This window comes from Ischnura elegans (assembly GCF_921293095.1).
Source record: "Ischnura elegans chromosome 13 unlocalized genomic scaffold, ioIscEleg1.1 SUPER_13_unloc_3, whole genome shotgun sequence".
In the NCBI taxonomy this organism is placed as follows: domain Eukaryota; kingdom Metazoa; phylum Arthropoda; class Insecta; order Odonata; family Coenagrionidae; genus Ischnura; species Ischnura elegans.
This window is the reverse complement of record NW_025791659.1, coordinates 2,876,247-2,898,293: the sequence shown is the minus strand read 5'-3', so window position 1 is coordinate 2,898,293 and position 22,047 is coordinate 2,876,247. Positions and strand designations below refer to the sequence as shown.

The following is a 22,047-nucleotide window of genomic DNA, read 5'->3' as shown; positions in this document are numbered from 1 at the left end:
ATCTATTCGACGTAGGCTATAAACTTTAATAAGTTAATTTTTTCTCATACCCATACCTGTCGGAACCCTCACCTCAAATACAAGCAGTCCCTAAGCCATTCTTATGAGATTGTGTTAAGCAATTTGTCCGTAGCGCTCAAGTCATCCAAAGAACTTCAGTTATTTAAAAGCTATCTCGCAGACAATTATTTAGATTATTTATAGACAGACAGTTATTCAATGCAATCGAATGATGGTTGAATGAATTAAATGAATGACGTTAATATTCATTCGGTCTTTTGCCTATCAGCTCGACTTTACCATTGTGCATCTCCAACTTTATCTTATTAATCGTTTTTTGATTTAATGAATATTAATGACTACATTAATTTTAACATTTTCGTGCGTCCCTAATATGCCTCTGCTAACTGCTGGAAAAATAAAAATAAACCTAATAAAAAGAAACCATACAAGAAGTCACAGTCAGATGGCATTGATGCAATTAGTAAATGACCTTAACAGTGTAAATACGACGATGCTCTGTGATTTTTCTTTTTATTCACTGCACCATTCACATCGCATGAGCCATATTGGCTTTCTTTATGCCAGTGGCGTAGCCAGCGGGGATAGAGGGGGAGCCGTTGGCTCATGTCCTCTCCTGAAATATATAATCTTAATTATTTTACTTCATAAATGGAAACAAAACATTGAAAATCATGAATATACTAAATATTTCTTAAACAATTGAGGTTTTCAAGATTAATAAAAGTGTTAAATTTAGCTTTAAACCCATTACTTAGTACTCTGCTTTTTGAAAATTTTCCCCTGCTTTTGGACCCCCCCTACCCGAACGAAATTCCTGGCCACGCCACTGCTTTCTGTAGCTTGATTCTCCAACAAGAATCTATGAAGAACAATGAATAAAAAATGTATGAAATATTCTTCATGCAAAATAATGAAATCCACCATCAATTTCAACTAATTCCATTTTCATTTGTATGCAACTACAAAGGAAGCCACGCCAATATAGACTCATACTTCAATTCATAGGCGTACCCAGCAAAAGACAGGGGGGCAGCTGCCCTTCCCCCTAGAAGCAAAAGTCGCAGATGTCTTCTGTACTGAATTGAAACGAAAGTATTCAACAAATTTTCCTTTAACCCACAAAATACAATATCTTTTAGTATTTATAAGATAAGTAACTAAAATGAAACTATTTTTTAAATAACCTCATAAACTAATAAAACGCTGTTATAATTTTCTTAAAATGTTTGTGCCATTCTCCTTTTCCATGCTAAAATGTCACAACTTGGCTTCCCCCCCCCCCCAAAGTCATGGTCCTGGGTACATCCTTGGATGTAGAATAAGTCATATAGGGGCTAATATAGTAATTTTTGTGAATAAATTATATAGGTTCCTTCGTTGATTACATTAAATTTAAATTTTATCAAGCCTGGAAAACGGCCCTGCTCAATTAAAAACTAGGAAAAGACTACGATTCAAAGTCATACGTTTATGATTTTAATAAAAACTTAGGTTAACTAGATACAATAGATTTGATCAGGAAACATAAATTATTTAAATATACAGCGTTCGTGAAATTCACAGGTTCTGGTCCTTGCAAGTGGCTATGGTCTTGGATTTATAAACGGAAGATTAAAAAATGCATCCCTAGTTGTGGAGATAACCGCAGATTTGGAAGGAACTAGACGAAAGTTGGCACCAAGACTACTTTTTTATTGAGGAAATTTTTACTTATGCTTCAATTCGAAAACGTTTCGCTTCATACCAAGATTAAATTTTAGCACATCTGAAAAATTAATAAGGGATTTTTTTAAGTGAAGGAAGATGACCTGGATATGAACATCAACATATGACGAATCAATGTATGTCCAATCCGTAACGACCGCCGCGCGGCTTTTCATATCGATCAGTCGATGTCCTTGCGCACTTGCATTTCGACTTTTGAGTCGACTCGAGCGATAGCTCGATTAGTTCATGAGCACATGTGAGAAGTGTGAGAAGCTGTGTTTATCCAAGGGAAAAACAAACTGTATTTTTTGTACGTTAGAAGATTGGTCTCATTATTAGACATTACTTGTGGATTTCGTTTTGGTAAATGACTTCCGGCAAGTTGAGGTTAGTAGTTTTTGTTGGTAAAAATGTTACAAGTCAACTTAATTCTGTTAATGCGTTGTTGCTGTTATTAAACAAATAACTTAAGATGTACTGCGTGTTCGCATAATAGATCTTGAGCTGGTACTGAAACCGTCGTTCACTGTTGTGATTTGGAGATATTATTAGATAGTCTTATATCTCATATCCTTGTCACTGAATTCGTATTCGTGTATCTTATCCATATTTATGGCGGAGCTGAATACTGTGCAATTGGCGAGTGTTTTTGTGATGATTGGTTGTCGTAAAATGAATCCTATCTATATACAGCCGGCGTGGTGACTGACTGACTCATGGATACAAATTCCCAGCCAATTCCAGAAGTGCTGGAGAGCTGAAATTTGGCACGCGTGCGGGGAACCCGAAATGATCCGGAGGAAAAATCCGAAAACCGGAAGTTTCCGCCACGTGTCGTCGCTGGGACGACAAAATGGCCGAAATCGGGCTTTTTTCGGGGACAGTCTTCCGGTTTTAAATTAACTGCGCGCGAATCGTGCGTGATACACGGGTCGTTGCTGTACATTTAGAAAGCCAATAAATGCTGCCACGTACTTGTGTATTTTTTAAAGTTATATTTTAAGTCTAACGCCGCAAAAATGGCGTCCAAAAAATGATTTTTCCGAAATATCTTCATACTTTCCACTGCCATCGACCTAATTTTGAGTGTTGCACAACGAAAATGATTATTATATATGCTTACATGATTAGTCATTTAACCTAGGCAACAATTTGTTTTTGTCACCATTGGTTGCCGAGAAAAAAATTAAATAATGCCGAGAATCGCCAAAAAGTACAATTTCCAAAAGATTAACACAAGATTTCGTCCAGTTTAACACGACTGATTTCAATTAGACTTAGTATATACGTTTAAGTAATCATTTTGTTTTAGAAAATATAAACGTTTTTAAAATTTTGCCATCGATAAGCCAGCAAAAAATTAAAAATGGCGGGTACTTCCCATTTTTTCCCGGGAGTCCGTTTACTAGTTATCGTTATACAGGCGAAACATTTCCGTCACACGGACCGTTGTTGTATATTATGAAAGCCAATAGATGTCGCCACTTACTTATGTAATTTTTCAATTTAATTTCTATGCTAAAATCTTTCAAAATGGCGTCCAAAAATTGATTTCTCGGAAAATATTTCATATTTTCCACTGCCGTCGGCCTAATTTTGTGAGTTTGACAACGAGAATGATTATTATATATGTTCATAACATTGTCTACGAAATGTAGGTAACAATTTTCTTTCATCGTGCTTGGATACTCAGAAAAAAATTAAAGTATTCCGAAAATCGCCGAAAATTACGATTTCCAAAAGATTAACACAAGGTTTTGTCAATTTTAACCCGACCGATTTCTTTCAAACTTTGTAGTTACATACAGCTATGCACTTTCTTTTAGAAAACATAAATATTTAATAAATGATGTAATCGATATAACCGCGAAAAAATAAAAATGGCGGGCACCACTAATTTTTTCCGGGGAGAGATTTACTTTTTATTGTATTACTCTCGAAATGTCATGGATGTCATAGGACTATGGATGTCATAGAGCCTCTTCTTTTAGATATGACAGTAAATGAATGTGACCATATAGTATCGTCATCTTCAAGCCCCCCGAAACCCAAAAAAAATTAAAATTTGCATATAAGTAACCTTTTCGGGTACTTTTCGTCACAATTCCGCCGCTTTTCCAATCCTTACCACTCATCGCTACGGATGTGGACGATTGATGACCGCTGGCAGTAAAAATCTATAAACCCCCGGTAAACCCACATACACCCCCCCAAAAAATAAAATTTTGCTAATAAGTCTATTTTTGGGTACTTTTCGTGCCTATTCCACCGCCCCCAACGACGCATCCCCACGGAATTTATGTGAATGGATGATGACCGCCAGGAGTACACACATTTAAACCCCCTATATATACCCCTGAAATCCCCCCCAAATGTAAAATGTGTCTCCTATTTGGGAACTTCTCGCAAACATTACGAATATTTGGTGAGGGCGAGCAACCGTAAACCATACGAGAAAAAATACCAGAAACCCCCGATCACCTCCTGGAACATCGCTAAAAAAATTAATGAATTTTAAAGTCGCCTTTCCGAGTAGTTTTCGTCACAATTTAACCGGTGCCCCTACCACTCATTAAAACCCCCGATAACCCCGTGAAACCTAATAAATCGCCATTCCAGGTAAAAGAATTGTCAGACCACTGTTCCGGACCCCTAGGACTTATCGGCACGGAATTTATGAGAACGATTTGTGACCACTGGTTTAACACAAGGATAAAACCCCCGGTATTCCGTTTGGAACCCCCCTCAAAAAAATGAAAAACTTGCCATTAAGTCTTCTTTTATGGGTACTTGTCGCCACTATTACTCCGCATTGCACTACCCTTTACAATCATCGCTACGTTATCACTGTGGGCGATTGGTGACAGCATGCATAACACATTAAAAACCCCGAATCCCACTGAGCATCCCTCTCGGTGAAGAAGAGCATTAATGAGGACTAAGTGGAGCAGCCGCGGGGGGGCTCCTCGACGAAGCCGTTCCGAGGAGTAACTGGCGTAGGCGAGGGGGAGCTGCAGTAACCCTCGGGGGGCGAAGCCGCCCCGTTGTCCAAGCGGCTCAGCCGCTGTAGACTCCCCCCATCTCAACTCACGCTCAACCCCTGGGCGGCTAAGCCGCCCTTCAGCGAGGAACGGCGAAGCCGTTTCGAGGAATGAGTGGGGCACCCCCCTACTCCCTGGCCGGCGAAGCCGGCCCCTACCTGAGGTGAGATTATTCGAACTTTAAAAGTGTTCGAGCGACCACAAATGTAGACGGCGAAGCCGGAACCGGGGTTTTTAAGGGGCGGAGCCCCTTAACGAGCGCGCGGAGCGTGCGAGTATTCTCATATCTGCACCTCCATCATGCATTTTGTTTCTCGTGTATCAAAATAAATTTCTCGTTTGTGTACCAAGTCTCTGTTTTTGGGAATGTTGTTTACATTTCTGTGATGTGTGGCCCTTTCGTAATGAGATTGTGTTATCTAAATGTTCGCCAGTGCTTACAAAATGTTACCATCCATTTATCTTTAGTGACTTAATATCATATAAATGGTAGAAAATCATTGGTATTAATTTCCTTTCATTACGTTTCCAGTATCACATTCTTCTCACAGTCAAGTGTTGCGGAAATACTTTCACTCTCGCGATGTTAGAAACATTACGAAAACATGAAATTGTTGTGAATTTATAGCAAAAAACCGCTATCTTTTGGCAAATAAAATTGAATAAAAACTAAGTAGAAAAATCTTTAAGGGGATGTTTTAATTATTACTCCTCCGTTTATAGCTTCGAGGTTTGTGAAAAAATGAGTTCTATTCTGGGATGTGATATTAAAAAGCGAAGATATTTTTTGCCAACCTTGTTTTGAGCGTTGGTATCGGTTTGATGCGTTTATTTTGTTTGAACCTTGAGGATTTACTGACTGGAATACCGGTTAAGGATAACTTAGTACTGAAGTCGCCTTATCATTGTTGACCGATTCTATGCTTCATACATTGGGATATCTTTAAACTCTTGGCAAGTTATTTGAATGCCGATGGACGCTCTTATTAATTACCGTCATAAAAGTGGCTATTTCCATTAGTTCATAATACATACTTCTTTTTGTGCTGAGTATCGGGGATGCCCATGACAATTGCTTTGAAGCTGCCTTATTATTTTCAGCTGGTTACTTCGTTTTAGGAGTTCCGAAAGACACTCTTAGAATGTCATCATGAAGACCCTATTTTCATTCAGTCACAATGCGTCTTTTAGAGCTGATTATTGGGTGTTTATAATTACTACTGTGAATCTGCATTATCATTTAGTGCCAGTGAACCTGCATTTTGAGTGCTGATCGACTTATATTACTTTCCATCGTGAAGTACCTAATTCTAATGTTCATAATGCATCCTTAATTGTGGGTTTTGGGGAATCCTCAGGACAAATGCTTCTATACTGCCTCATTCTTTGGTGCTTGTGAATTTACATAAATGTTTGCCTGTGAAATTTCATCTATGAGAGGAGATAGATGTTTGCTGTACTTGCCATCATGAAGTGGCCATCTCCGTTTGCTCATTATGCTTCTTTTACTTCTGATTGTTGGGAGATTCTCATTGAAGCTCACTTTTTGTTTTGTGCTGGTGAAGATGCTTTTCGAGTACTGAGGGTTGATCTCTTCAATCGCTATTACATACTACCTGCTTCCATTTGTGCGTATTGCTTCTTTACCCTGAGATTAAGGAATGCTCGTGACATTTTCTATGAAGCTGTCTCAAACTGTTTGGGCTTGTGAAGTTCCTTTTAGAGTGGTGATAGGCATCTCTTATTAATGTCATTCATGATGTGCTATTGCCATATTATGTTTATAATACGTCTCCGAGTGCTGATTATGAGGGGTTGCTCATGGTATTTGCTTTGAAGTTGCCCGATCAGTTTGTGCTTGTGAATTTGCATTTCCAAGTGCCGATAGAGGTTCTTTTTAATTTTCATCATGGAGTGCACTTTTGCATTTGTTTATAATGCTTCTTTTGGTGCAGATTTTTGGGGGATGCTCATGAAATTGGCTTTTAATCTGCATGGTCATTTTTTGTCATTGAACTTGCCTTTTCAGTGCAGATATACACTTTTTAAATGCCGTCATGATGTGCCTATTTTCCTTTGTTGATAATGATAATTTAAGTGATGATTGTTAGGGGTTAATCATGACGACTGATCTGAATCTATCTGATACTTTTGTACTAGTGAGAATGCTTTTTCAGTTCTGATAGAAACTCCTTTTTTTCTTCTTTCGTGAAGTGCCTTTTTCCATTTCTTCATAACACTTTTTTTGGTGCTGATTTTCTGGAGATACTCTCATGATAACTGCTTTGTATCTACATGATAATTTTGTTTAATACACCAAAGGATGAAGTTCGCCATGAAACATATTTGACTTAGCCGGGATTCGAACCCGGATCTCCCGATTGCCAGTCAGGTGTGCTAAGCTATTACAAACTTTTCCCTGCAGTACTTTGATTATTTTGTATTAATGAGCATGCTTCTTGTGTATTGATAGGCACTCTTTTTTAATTCCATCTGGATCGCCTGGATACTAATAAATGAACTGTTTCTACGGGCATTTAAATTTTGATAGCTCTTGCACCTTCTCACTGATAATGGTTCTACATGTTTTCAAAGTGTTTCTTTTATTTTCTTTGACATTGTTTATTTATTTATCATTTATTTCATCACAGGTTTCAGTTCTAACACAGCAGTTTTTTTTAACGTGATCTATTTTGTTGCTTCTTTTCATTGTTGTGATGAAAAAGTATTTCTAGCCTTAATTTTAGTAACCACTGATTTTTGTATCCAAATGAGGCTTTCAAGCTAGCTAACCATCATTTATTTGAATGAATGTGGTTATGAGTACCGTGTAAAGCAATATTGCATTCTTCTGCTCAATAATTATTGCACGCAAGATTGAGATATGTATGCAGTGCTGACCTGTGCTATGATGTGCCCCATGTAAAACGGCCTTGGGAAGTATTCTGGTAGGCTCTCCTCCCTTCAAATTGCAATAAGGCTTAAGAAACCCTTTTCACTTCCTTCCTATACCTTGTTCACTCGACATTCAACCCTATAAAACTGTTTTCAACATCCCTTCCCCACTCAGTACTCACTCCATTGTAGGATGTTAAAGAAGAGAAATACTTTGTCTTGAAAATATTAGCCGATGGGATATATACAGGAAATCTATCTTTGGAATGATGGCAGTTGGAGTTGACTATGTCAATGTAAGCCCCACGTGAGCGTGTCAGACCATATATGTCAAACGCCTTACGTTTAAGACGTTAAAAATCAACATGAAAAACACAGTCTCCCATTTTAAAGACAAAAAACTAAAGAATTCTCTGGTGCGTGATGAAAACATGTCTTTTTTTCCACTGGAAAGTTCATGCAGTTAACTAAATATCCTCTTTTCGTCCTTTCTCTCCCCATATTGCCCAACATTCTTCCATCCGTGAAACTGTTTTCAACATTCTGTCCTCATTCAGTACTTTTTCCATCCATACCTTCTTTCTTGCCTGTATCTCCTGTAGAAGTTACCTCTCCTCGCCCACCATCTCCAGCACTTCATTTCTCCTCTTCATCCACTTACCATCTTGATTCTTCTCCACTCTCACAACTTGAACACCTTCAGTCTTCCACTGTCCTTCTTGCTAATTGAACATGTTTCCATATGGAACAATGATGGACTCTAGATTAGACTCTGATACATAATATGAACTTTTATATTACGACCCTCATAATTTTCCTAATATGTCCTTATTCTGCTGCCTGCATTTATGTGACTGGTATAAATATCTTTTTTTCTTTTTGAAACAGTTCATGGCCATCACTGAGGGAATTATTGGTAATAGTCATAAAATCGGCTGAGAACCAGTGTACATCTTCATGGGAAGACCAAGTGATCACCACTGAACCAGTGAATTCCCGAAAAAGAGACTTCCTTTATGGCATCATGAGAAGCACTTTTTTGTTGGGGGTAAGAGAAATGACATTTATGCAATAGGACTCTTATATTACTCAGGTGTTCATTTCAGAAACAATATAATGAATTAAATTACAAATGAAAATATGTAACACTTTGAAAGAAATTTGGTCACTAAGTCCTGCCAAGCATCAATCTAAGTTCTATATTGCTGAAGGAAAAATGAATTCCTATTGCTTTCTGTTCAAATATAAGTCTATTGAAAGTTAATTAAAATGATTAGGACTCCAAATTTTTGTTTCACTATAGATCCCATTGATGAATTGCTTTGCCTTGAAGGCAGCATTAATTTGTTTACAAGTGCTACGTTGGATGTTCACCCCTTGACTCCCTCATTTTATCCTCTCCAGATCTTAGCTTTTAGGAAGGCTGATAGATTCTGCCCCTTTCCCTATATTGCCACTCTCCTCTTTTGCACTTACACCATTTTCCCCTTCCTCTTGCATCTGTTTTCTAATCGCAGTTAATTAAATTGATGCGGGTGGCGCTTTGTGTCGGGGAATCTTTTTGCAATTTTTCAATATACCGTAAAACCTGTAGGTAGTGAACCTCTTTACATTGTAAACCTCCATACATTATAACAGCCCTATGGTCCAATCAGATTTACATGTAAATTTATAGGCAAACCTCTATGTTGTGAAACTCTTTGTATCTTAAAACTTCCATTTATCATACCAAGGAGACACCCCTGAGACAGAAAACTACATCCGCAAATCATACCAAGACAACTAGACACCATTAATGCAGCCGCGACTATGAACATGGAATGGCATTTTCAGCGATAAATGTTTTACCCTTATTTTTTTACACCTATAATATGCTGTAATTTTCAAGTTATTCATCAGTTGTGGCCATTTTGTTCCATATGAGACCATACCTAACAATAAATAAGAAAAAAGGTATCCCACTATCCTAATCATTTGAGTGACTGTTGAACTAAGAAAGATCACAGTGGCACCAACTCCATGGGGCCTGAAGGGGCCGTAGCCCCCGCAAAAATTCATTATGGCTGTGAGGAAAAAATTTGTCAGGCTTGCTGATTTTCCCCGGAGTGTCTAGATATCGAGATTTAAGTTATCAGGGTTCTAATGTTGATGATGTTGATGACTCTTCTAAAATGATTGAAAAACTTCAAAACTCACTGCTTATAAAATTTCCCAGGGTAATATCCCCGGTTTGGGCCCTTCCAATATTTTATATAAGTCAGCATCCCTGAAGGATCACATCGTTTTCTCTCGAATCATGGTAGAAATCATGTGATAGTGCTCGCCTTCTGCAATTATTTAATAATAAATGCATGTTCACTTAGGCATGCACGTTTGTTTAAACACATAAATATGATGGTTTAAAAGACAGTAGTGCCTTTCATTTCTAAAGTATATGAAAAATTGGTGCCTATCACTTAAACCTCTGTAGTGAGCCTCCATACATGAAATTGCCCAGATTTTGGTCCCATGCATTACGATGTAAAGAGGTGTTACTGTATTAATTTAGGATTTAACTCACATTTTCTCTTCTTAATACTAAAAGAGATGGCACTTCCAAATGGTTTTATGGTCTTGCTTCTTTTAGTACTGTGTTTTGCGGGATTATCATAAAATTACATACTTTGTAGCTCCTTTATAGTTTTGTGCTTCTGGGTATGCATTTCGAGTGTTTTATAGACTGTAGATGCTCGCTTTTTTTGAATTGATTAAGTGCCTATATTGTATTTTTCATAATAGCATAAGTGCAGTTATTGCTGGAGGCTCATTACATTTCCTTTAAAGCTGCCTCCTTATATTATGCTTGTGAGTTTGCTTTTTTAGTTCTGATGGACCCTCTCTTTAATAGCCATCATGGATTGCATATTTCTATTTGTTCGTAGTTCTTCTTTTATTACCGAGTATTAAGGGATGCTCGTGATACATGTTTTTAAGCTGCATTTATGTGTTGTGCTAATGAATTTCCTTTTTGAGTGCTGATAGAGTGCCTATTTGCATTTGCTCAGAAATCTTTTACTGCTTTCTATTGGGGATGTTCATATTTTCGCATCTGCCTGTTGGTTTTGTGGTTGTAAAATGCTTTTCAAGTAGCATGAAGACAATGAACACTCTTCGGTGATCACCATGTTATGCTTATTTCCATTTGTTCATAATTTTTCTGTTAGTGCTCATCATTGAGGGATGCTCATGACATTACCTTTGAAGCTTTCTAATTATATTTTCCTTGCGAATGTCCTTTTCGAGTTCTGTTAGATGCTCATTTTAATACACGTATTGAAGTGCTTGTTTACGTTAGTTTAGAGTGCTACTTTTAGTGCTGTTATTGGGGATGTTCATTACTTGTGCTTTAAAGCCGCCGAATCAATCGTTTTTGTGGTATTTTTTTCTCAAATGATTGCCATTATTGAAAAAAATGTGGCTGTATGATTACCTTAAAATGAAATATAGGCATGAGGTTGCACCCAGCATTATTCTTTGTACGTTTTTGTTTGAGGAAAGAATGAATTCCTATTAAGACCTGTTCAAAAACTCGTTATCCTTAGCAGATCATTGAAAAGTCTTTATTCATAATCTGCAGCTTTGTATCTTATGAGTGCAGAACACTGTGGTAGGTGTGAATGGAAGACGGACTTATTGGGGTCAGTGTCTGATAATTACTGACAGTTAGTTGTTTTTTATACGTGCATGGGAAATCAATGCAGATGCATTCCCTTGCGGCACTCAAAAACATTAAATATCTTACATTTCTTTATCAGACCGCATGTGTACCTCGAGATTCTTTTTGTAAAATCTTGGACCATGCTTTTCTTCTTTTCCCATAAATATGCATCTTTAGCAATTAGGGAACAAATCTTAGAATGCAGCTTGTTGCTTTGTCATGGAAGTATTCCAAGTGAGTGTTTCCCTCCTCTCCGTAAATTTTTTCCTCTGCAAAAGCCATCCACTCGCAATGTTCATATTTACTCAAAAAGATTCCATGACTAAGTTTTGGCATTTTGTTACTTACGATTGTGTCAATGCGTCATTCCCCAAATTATCCTTTTTAACTGAATGTAGTTGCTTAATTTCACTTATCTTCCTTAACTTTTTTTGGAAATCACTTTGCAGATCATAATGGGTCACATGTATGGCCATTTGATGCTTAATTCACCACTGAATTGTCATTCCAATGGAACATGATTACCATCCAGTACATTGGATATTAAATTGTGTGAAAAATCCACAGAGAAAAAATCATTCGCCTTGACCGGGATTCGAACCCGGTTCCCTTGATTTCCGGCCGAGTGCTTTAGCCAGTTAAGCTACGCAGGGGTCATTCTTCCCTGTGGAAATTTGTGGACTATACCGGACAAGGTGGTTTGGACTGCTGAGCATATTATGCGACGAGCAGTCCAAATCGTGCGCATGGCGCCACAGCTGGAGAGTAAAGCCCGAACTTTAAACACATAGAGGTGTTCTCTCTTGACGAATTTAAGTATACCGGGACTAGCCACGGTGATAACTTTACGGGAGTCACCCGCAATGCACAAATTGTGCGAACAATCCACAGAGAAAAAAATCATTTGCCTTGACCGGTATTCGAACCCATGTCCGGTATAGTCCACAAATTTCCACAGGGAAGAATGACGCCTCGTTAGCTTAACTGGCTAAAGCAATCGGCCAGAAATTGAGGGATCAGTTCATCAGTGCTCCAATATTCCTTGAATTGAATATTTCCTGACTTTTCCCATCAAAATTATAATTGCTGAGAAAACTCATCTATCTCACCATTACATTTTTCCACTTCCCAGTTTTCTGCGAGGACTTGTATCTGCCTTTGTTCTGTATTCGATACAAATTGGTCTTTACACATCATTTCAAGAAGATCATCCCCAAAAAAACATTTTTGCCACTTCTAAAACACATGAACAATTATCAGGATTATTATTGATGATCCCTGCCACTACCTGAAAATCTTCCAAACTTCTTGGAAGGTCAATTTTATTCCATGTCACGGAGATGTCTTTCACTAAGCTACCATCGCTATCACTTGTATCCCAGTCACTATCATCAGTGTAAGCTAACTGTGCAGCTTTTCTGTTAGGTTATCTTCCACCAATATCAAAACCAATTTCACTATCTGAGCTCTCACACTCGTCTATGCAATCATCTTGCACATCTGATTATGCATCAACACAAAGTTCTTCATATATATATATCCTTCTCCGTCATTCCGCAAGCACCACCACTGGTTGATGCCATTACTATAGATAAGGTCTTATTGTTTTTGGAGTAATTTTTCAGTTGGCAAGGTACACAGGAATTATTGCTGGAAATTAATGACATATACAAAGGCTACGCATGCATGCACTTTCATAGGGTAAATGTGCACCAATTTTCATCCAAGAAAAATGAATGTTTATTCAAGTTTTTTTCACACGTTACGGCTAAGTGACATTTTGTTCCTATACATTAGTAATCTCTAAAAGTGGATTACGTTCAATTTTCATCTCACTTAACTAAGTGACTTCAGATCTTTAACGAAGAGAGTAAACAACACAAGAACGTCCCAAAGGAGACTAATATGCATTATTAGCAAAGGGAAACATTAGAGACTATCAAAGATAAACGTTGTGGCCATCTGGTCCTTTTCTATCAAGGACCAAAAGATAGGGTCCCACTGAAATGACCCTCATTGTCCTTGCCCCTCAAGACTCGTTGATGTGTTTACATGGAGTGCTGAAGATAGGATGTCTTGTGAGAATCCAGACCATGGCACGTGTGAAGGAAAGCTGAATTCACTCTCAGGTGAAATATGCATTATTCACTTGGCTCCATACATTATAATGTATGGCACAAAGTAGGCGATGAGAGAATTACCGACAATAGATTTTGTTAGAGCCATATGAAAGGATCTAAGAAATCCAACCAAAATTATTCCTGATAATCTAAAATACAATAATTCGTAATTTCAGAACATTGTAGTATTTAGAGAGTTGCTGTTATAGAAAAATGAATGTTTATTCGAGTTTTTTTTCACATGTTACTGCTAAGTGACATTTTGTTCCTATACATTAGTAATCTCTAAAAGTGGATTACGTTCATTGAAGAAATATTGATAAATTTATAATTTGAATGGTATAAGCCTAATCTATATCAATCAAAACACATTCTGAAATGCACCTGAAGCAAATGCTAGCATAAGTAAGTAATATTAAAAGAAGCAGAGTAAGTATTATTACCATATGTGAAAACAGAAATCTCCATGGCTGGTTCTCAGCGTTCAGCGTGCAAAACATGGAGATCTCAGTGACCGGTCTGCAACGTGTTAAGAGTTTTGGCTTAATTTTGCATTCTAGGGTTAGGTCTCTGAAATGGGCTTTAATATTTACATGGAGGACTAAAGTATGCTTGGTGGGTATTCCATGCGTTGGGTAACAATAAGTGTGACTTTTTCATGTAAAATATATACGCTTATTAGAGTTTATTGTTTACATGAACGGCTGAGATATGCCTGACGGTTATCTCTGCTTCGAATATGATGAATTTTGACTACAGCTTGCATTCTAACATTAGGTACTTCTATCAAGTTGGTATTTATATTAATATAATATACTAAGGAATGCCTGAACGTTACCCCTGCCAACAATATGATGCTTTCTGTTTTAATATTGCATTATGTAATTAGGCAAACATATTATGTTTTCATGCTTATGTGCATGGCTGTGTAATGTCTAAAGGTTATCCCTTCTTCCAATATCATTTGCTTTTTGCTAAATTTGGCATTTTTAGTATAGGTATATCAATTAGTACAAGGTTTCATCATAGGTGTCAAGTAGTTTTTAATGTTCACATGGATTACTGATATAGACCTGTGGGCCATCTCTGCTTCCAATGTTATGAATGTTGACTTAATTCTACATTCTAATATTATGTACTAACTTATGCTTACTTTTTAGTTAAACATAACGACCTGTAATTTTGAATTTAATTGTATACCTACACCCAGAACCTGGCATGTTAGAACACTGTCTGACATTACCTTCGAACTGGACAATGCTTGTCATTAAGTGAAAAGTTAACTGTGACTTTTTATAAATAAAAATGTATTGATTTGTAAAAACTAGATATCTTCTCAGAAAGGGATACTTATGGAGCCAAGAGCCACAATTAGTCATGTGTTTCACTCTTCTGGAGTATGGTGGTCATAGTTCCTGCTCTGCTTACTAGGTATAATCTTGGCCACAGTACATGTTTACATGTTATTTTCTTTAAGTGACCATTATGATTCCCAAGTTCCTATTTTGTGGTCGTACCATGTGCAGAGTAAACCAGAGTAAATTATTAATGGCAGGACTGGGTGATCACCACTGACAAAAAGAATCCCAGATAAAATAGCTTTATGTATCTAGAAAAGGAAAGTTTCATTGAGGATGGTAGGATATGACATTCCTGCAACAGAACTCATATACTGCTTGCTGACTTGAATATTTCAGAATCCTTTCAACAGTTTCGAAAACAATTCATTTGTCTAAAAAACTTGCTAGCCCAGCATTGGCTCAGAAGGAACTTCAGAATAATGACAGCATGATTTATTTTGTTGTAGTCTCTATAATTGATTATTTTATTGTCACCTTTTGAAATGACAAGTGACTTTTTTTTAAATCCTGTACTCTTTAAAATCTGTAATAAATATCCACGTAGTACAGCAAAAGAAAAGTGTATTTGCTCACCTTTATCTCATAAGAATGATAAAAACTCAAAACTTCATAGATCCCACAGATTGCTTTGCTTTCCCTTTAAGTAGCATAATTTTAAGTGCTAGATTGGATGTCCATTCTTTGACTCCCCCACTTTATTCAATCCAGATCTTTATTTCTTGAATAGATTATAGTGTGTGCTCCTTTTCCTCATCCATTTCTCCTTTCCTCTTTTGTGCTTACACCATTTATTAATTCCTATTGCTGAGCTTATTTCTAATTCTGGTTACCCAACTTGATGCAGGTTACGCTTTATGGTATCTTTTTGTTTGTTATATTAGATTAGCATTTAACTCACAATTTACTTCTAAACGAGCATATGGGGCAGACCATCTTGAATCTTTGAAGCAGGTATATTGCTTTCTATAAAATGGCTGTGGTAATCAACCAAAGTGCTTTGATAAGTTAGATCAGCATAACTTTCTATTGTGGTTAAAATATTAAATTTTTTCTAGGGCTCCCAGCTGGTGGAAGGAAGTTGAGGGAAACATCTAAGTGATGACTATATTCCTTCCTCAGCCTCACTGACAGTCGTTCAATCTGAGAGTGGACCATCCAATACAGGGGAATGAAGGAATATGATGAATGAAGACTTGGAAAAACGTGGAACTGTTCTTGCTGATAAGTTAACATCTTGCTCAATTCCTGACGATGGACAAATAAGCATCCATCACCAGTGGAGGCAGAGACACAAGGTCTGTTGGGAGGGGTGGAAGTGGTTGTGATGCACCAATTATCCCTAATGTCCTTAGGATGGTCAGAATAAGTAAAAAGAGGAGGAGTTGCACAGAGGCAATCATGGGGGACACAGATGAGTTAAGTAATTGTGAGGCTAAAAATCCTCTTGGTGGTCAACGATCAAACGCAAATTCATATAATTGCTTCCATTGCACACTTGGATACAGCAGCAAAAGTGAGCTCATCAAACACCTTGAAACTCATTTTGGTGCCAGCAATTTGGACGTTGATGCTGAGTCATCCAATGTGCTAGATATAAAAGGTGGAGATAGTAAAAGACAAGGGCTGAGGCGAAAAGGGAATGGGCATCTAAATGAAATATCCGGAGGGACAAAGGAGAAAGGAAAGGGTAGAAAAGGGAGAAGGTTTGCTGTGGGAGCTGACACATGTGTAGAAAGTGTCTCCTCAAATTCCTCCCCTTGTACTAGAGACATCAAAAAGGGAAAGTGTTCAAGTGCAAGAGAGAGGCCTTATACATGTAGTGTGTGTAATAAGTGTTTCACTAAATCTTCTAATCTCAACAGACACATGTGTATACACACAGGGGAGAAGTCTTTTTCCTGTAGTGTCTGCAATAAGTCTTTCTCTCAGAGAGACTCCCTCAACACTCATATGCATAAGCACACAGGTGAGAGGGCTTATTCATGTAAAATATGCTGTAAATCATTCAGGTATCATTCAAACCTTACAGAGCACCTTCGCATACACACTGGAGATAAACCTTATTCCTGTAGTGTCTGCAATAAGTCATTCTCTCAAAGCAACTCCCTCTCCAGCCATATGCGTGTGCACACAGGAGATAAACCCTATTCCTGCAGTGTCTGCAAAAAGTCCTTCAATCAGAGCAGCTCCCTCAACGTCCATATTCGTACACACACGGGGGAGAAACCTTATACATGTAGCATTTGCTGTAAATCTTTTGCTCATAGTTCCCACCTAGCCACACACAATCGCATCCACACAGGAGAAAGACCTTATTCCTGTAGTGTCTGCAACAAATCTTTCACTCACAGTTCCAACCTAACTGTACACATGCGAGTGCACACAGGGGATAAACCTCACTCATGCACAATTTGCAGCAAATCCTTTACTCAGAAGATCACCCTCGACCTTCACTTTCGTACCCACACAAAGGAGAAACCCTATTCATGCAGCGAATGTGGGAAATCTTTCTCTCGGAAAGGCGACCTCGTGAGGCATTTCCGTGCACACATGTGAGGGACATTATTCTTCCAGCTACGGGTATGATTGGTTCACTCAGATTCGTTACTTACAGGCAAGCAGCACGCATACTCACAGGAAGGATAGGTCTTCTACATTTCTCAATTGTTTTCATTTCACCTTAAGAAAATCTGTACTGATGAGCCTAGTAATTCATTCTCGCTTACACAAGTAGTGTTTCATTATGATGAGGAAATATTCAATAGGGATGACGACACATCGTAGTGCATGCATGAAGAAGTCATGGATTTCTAATTTGTACTTTAATGTAGCTTTATAGCAAAAAATTGAAAGGCTGCCCACTTACGACTCTCTTAAAGAGGCAGTATACTAGTAACTTTTACTCAAAATTGTCTCCTGAAGGTCTGTTCTCCTTTTTTAAGATACCCTTCTTAGTCCTTAATATGTATGTCTTATTGTGAATTAAGAATGAATGCAAGGTTTGCTGGTTTTAAATTGTTCTAATTGTGTCAATAACTTAAAAATATTGTGGCAGCAGTGAACAGATAATTTGTATTAAGAGATATGTTACGGAAGTTAATATGCAATCATGTTTACTATACCAATTTTTCAATAGTAAATTAACGTCATGTTTCTTAACCTTTTTTCTACAAAAATGTTCCATTTGCAGATCATCGTAGGTATTTAAATGTTATCAATCCTTTGTCAGTCTATCATTTAGATTTTCTGGACTGCATATCAAGAGTACTTTTCTCTTTAGAGATCAATTAAGTGATAAAGTATGATTTACAAGGGAAGTCTTCCATCAGCCACCTGAATTAAGGATCGGACATGATTGTTTCTGGTATTATATGCTTCTCTATATCCTTTTGATTGGTGTGTTTTGGGATAAAGTGTCTTCTTTTAAAGATGCAACTAGCAGTGTTAAACAAATGACAATAAACTGCAATTGTTTTCAAAACTTAGCCAACCAATGTAAGTACCTACTTAAAAGCGATTCCTCTGAAAGATGCAGGGAACTTCATTTTCAGAAGAATTTCCAACAGTTCCCTGGTATCTCAGTTTATTCGATCCCTACTGCATTAGAAAGTATGTTTTTTAAGATTTTTGCTTATGTATGGCTACTAATGCATCTAGATATAATATATTTTTAGACTATAATAAAATTGAAAAATGAAATGTTATCAAATGAAAATGAATTAAATTGAAATTTTTACTTAATATTTATTGTAATGGCAATTTATTAAAAGTCTCAGTGTCCATAGGCCATGATCGTGTGGCTGCTACCTGGTTTGGCATGCAGATGCATATATGCCATTGTGGTTTCATCCTTGCATCTACTCCTCCATGGGCGCTCTGGAACCAGCTTAACCCTCTCCCTATTGAAGTTTAAATGCCTCATTCTCCGCTCCGTCCTAACCCGGCCGAAACCGGCCGCCGCCATTTAAGTCGCTCCTTCATAAACCGGCCGAATCCGCCCGGCCTGGCCTGCTATACTAGGGGCAGCCTTTTGAGCTTCATAGGCATCTGTTTTATCTTGAGAGTGTTTATCTTTGCTAGCCCAAGCATCCTTCCTATCTCTCGTTTCATTAAGAAGAAGCAGAGGGTCGTCACCATAAGCCAAAATCCCGAGACAATAAGGTGCTTTGTTCCAGCGTGGCACATTAACTGAGAAATAATGAGAGAAGATTTTTAAGCCATTATGATGGGATTTTTAGGAGGGCCAGTTTTGAAATGGTGTGAAACGAAAACCCTAGGCCTGTCCTGTGTTATTTAGAGTGACTGTCACGTCTAATGGCGATATTTCTTTCTGTGTGGTCACACACAAGCTCACGCTTTTCCTATCTCACATGGCAAGAAGGCGAAGCTCAGCTCAAATGAAAAGAAAATTAATCCCCCTCAGTTCTGTTTGTGGGTGGTCACAGGCACTCTCACACTTTTCCTATCTCATATGGCGAGGAGGCGAAGCTCAGCTCAAATAAAAAGAAACCTAATGCCCCTCAGTTCTGACCATGGCTTCGTTAAGTGAGGATGCTATCGCAGAAGAAGTGAACAGAAGCGAATTTTCGAGTGATTCAGATAGTTCTAGTTGTTTGAATGGAGAAGAAGGATACAGTGATAGTGACAGATCAAGTGAAGTAGAGCTGGAGGATGACGTTACCCCAAGTACGAGTGATTTAAAAGGTGATCATCAGGTGCATGACTCTTGGAGGGACACCCTGATTTTTGAAGAACCGTCGGAGTTCAAAGAAGAGAGAGGGCCTATTCATAATTTGGCGATAGGTGACAATGAATTTTCCTTCCTAAAATATATGCTAGGGGGCGAAGATTTTTTTCACAACATTGTCAAGAACACAAACAAATATGCAGAACATCTTCAACATTCCTCAGGAAAGGCTGACAAAGACTGGGTAGATGTTACGTGCGATGAAATGGTGGCATACATTGGAGTGCTAGTATACATGGGAATATTCGATTTGCCTGAAAGCAGGGATTACTGGCATAGCCAAGATATTGACTGCTCAATTGTTCGTGACTGTATGACCTTTGGAAGATACACAAAAATTTCAAAATATTTCCATATTAGTGATATAACTCAGGAAAAAAAACAGGGAGAGGAGGGTTTTGATGTATTGCATAAAATAAGGCCGGTTCTTGATGTAATGGAAACTTTTCAGCATAAGTATAAACCAGGTAGGGAATTAAGTGTTGACGAGGCGATGGTTGCTTTTAAAGGACGTCATTACATCAAACAATACATCCAAGGAAAGCCAACGAAGTGGGGATTTAAAGTTTGGGTTTTAGCAAGCTCCCATGGCTACGTCCTGCAGGGAAATGTGTACTTAGGGAAAAAAGATAAAAGAAATCGTGAAATGTTTCTTGGGACGCAAGTTGTAATGAATTTAATGAAAAACTATTTAGGGAAAAATCATCATGTGTACTTTGATAGCTTTTTTTCGAGTGTGTCTCTCATGAAATTATTACTTATGAATAACACATATGCATGCGCTACTACAAGATCATCTCGTAAAGAATGGCCTGCGGAATTTAAATATCCAAAAAAACTTAGACTCCAAAGAGGAGAGAGTAGAAATTTACAGAGCGGAAAAGTTACTGCAACTGTAAGGTTTGGCATGATAATCGGGATATTTGTATCCTTCAAACCAATTGCGATCCCAATAACAAAGTCTATGTGCAAAGAAAAACAGGAAAAGGGAACAAACAAACTATGGTATCATGTCCAAATTCAGTTGCATTGTACACCAAATACATGGGTGGTGTTGACAGAGCTGATAAAAGTAGGTGCTACTATGGCTTAGGTAGGAAAACAAAAAAGTGGTGGAAATATTTATTTGCCTTCGTCGTAAACACGGCTATAGTGAACAGTTTTATTTTGTACAAAGAAACCAATTCACCCTCAAATACTAGGCATGGAGTAACACAGAAGAATTTTCGTTTAGCACTTTACAGGCAGATGATAGGGAAATTCTCCTCGCGTAAAGTAGTGGGACGTAAAAGAATCCTTCCGATGGGCACATTTTCACAGAGACAGCAACACTCTCTTGTAAAGATCGTGGGGAGAAAAAAAGTGTGCGCCTATTGCAGCTCAAAGAAAAGAAAAACTCCTGCTGGTCGGAGCATAGAAACGTCATGGAAATGCATCGGATGCGATTTACCTCTTTGCAAAATAGGATGTTATCATCAATATCACCAAGAAAATGGAGTTGAAGGAGGGAATTAAATTCAATATAAGGTAAGGCCAACTTCTTTCAATAAATTAATATATTCTTAAAACGTATACAAAACTTAAAACAAAACACTTAAATATATTTCAAGTTATTGCAAGTTAATTGAAGTAACCTGCGTCAGTTCCTCATCGCGGAGAAAAATAGGTCTACCAGTGGGGCAAATGGGTATTTAAACTTCGTGCATGACGGGGAAATGTTTACGGCCGGTTTCGGGCGGTTTAGGAAGGAGAGGGTTAATGAACCAAGTTATCCTTCGTTCGAATCCCTCAAAAGAAATTTGATCCATAGTTTTAATTTATTTTCTAGTTAGAGCTTTGTTTTATTAGTATTCTGTTCAGTTAAGGCCTACATCTTTTGTAACTGGGTATTAATCAATATTTTTATTACATGTTGCTGGGCAAAACCGTTTAAACTGAAATTGGTTGATTTTATTATTGTGCATGTTCAAACTTCTCTAACTATCCAATGGGGTTTCATTCTAGCTGGCCAAGGGAGTTTCAGTCTTGGTTGTAGCCAAGGGAGTTTCAGTGTAGCTAGCCAAGGGAGTTTCAGTTTAGTCGGCCAAGGGAGTTTCATTGGAGTAGCTGGAGTTCTTAATTGCACTGCTACTGCACTGCCATCCCTCTTCCAAACTCCACTGGTTTTGTTTCAATTTCAATGTAGTTTCAGCATAGAAGCAAGGCAGTGAGTTTCAAGGTAGTTTCAGGCCAGTTTCAGTCAAGTTTCAAGGGAGAAAGTTTTACTTGAGCTGAAATTGATTGACTTTGTATTGTATATGTTCAAACTTTTTCATGAAAATACGTATATTTATGGAAAAGGACATCCATGTTCCGCGAAACTGGCATTTTTTCCGAGATAAGTAGGAGAAGGCATACGACAGTGTATTTGTGTTGGCCTCTTCTTGCTCCATACAGCTACCACTGTGGCGTTACG

The 22,047-nt window shown here is 37.9% G+C and overlaps 1 protein-coding gene across 1 annotated transcript; it reads left to right on the top strand.

Moving 5' to 3' along the window:
- Positions 1–2,005: 2,005 nt before the first annotated feature.
- LOC124172911 (zinc finger protein 271-like) lies at positions 2,006–17,845 on the top strand. Its single transcript, XM_046552423.1, has 3 exons — positions 2,006–2,118; positions 8,556–8,715; positions 15,901–17,845. The coding sequence occupies exon 3, from the start codon at positions 16,199–16,201 to the stop codon at positions 17,399–17,401; it is 1,203 nt and encodes a 400-aa protein (XP_046408379.1). The 5' UTR covers positions 2,006–2,118; positions 8,556–8,715; positions 15,901–16,198; the 3' UTR covers positions 17,402–17,845.
- The last annotated feature ends 4,202 nt before the right edge of the window (positions 17,846–22,047 follow it).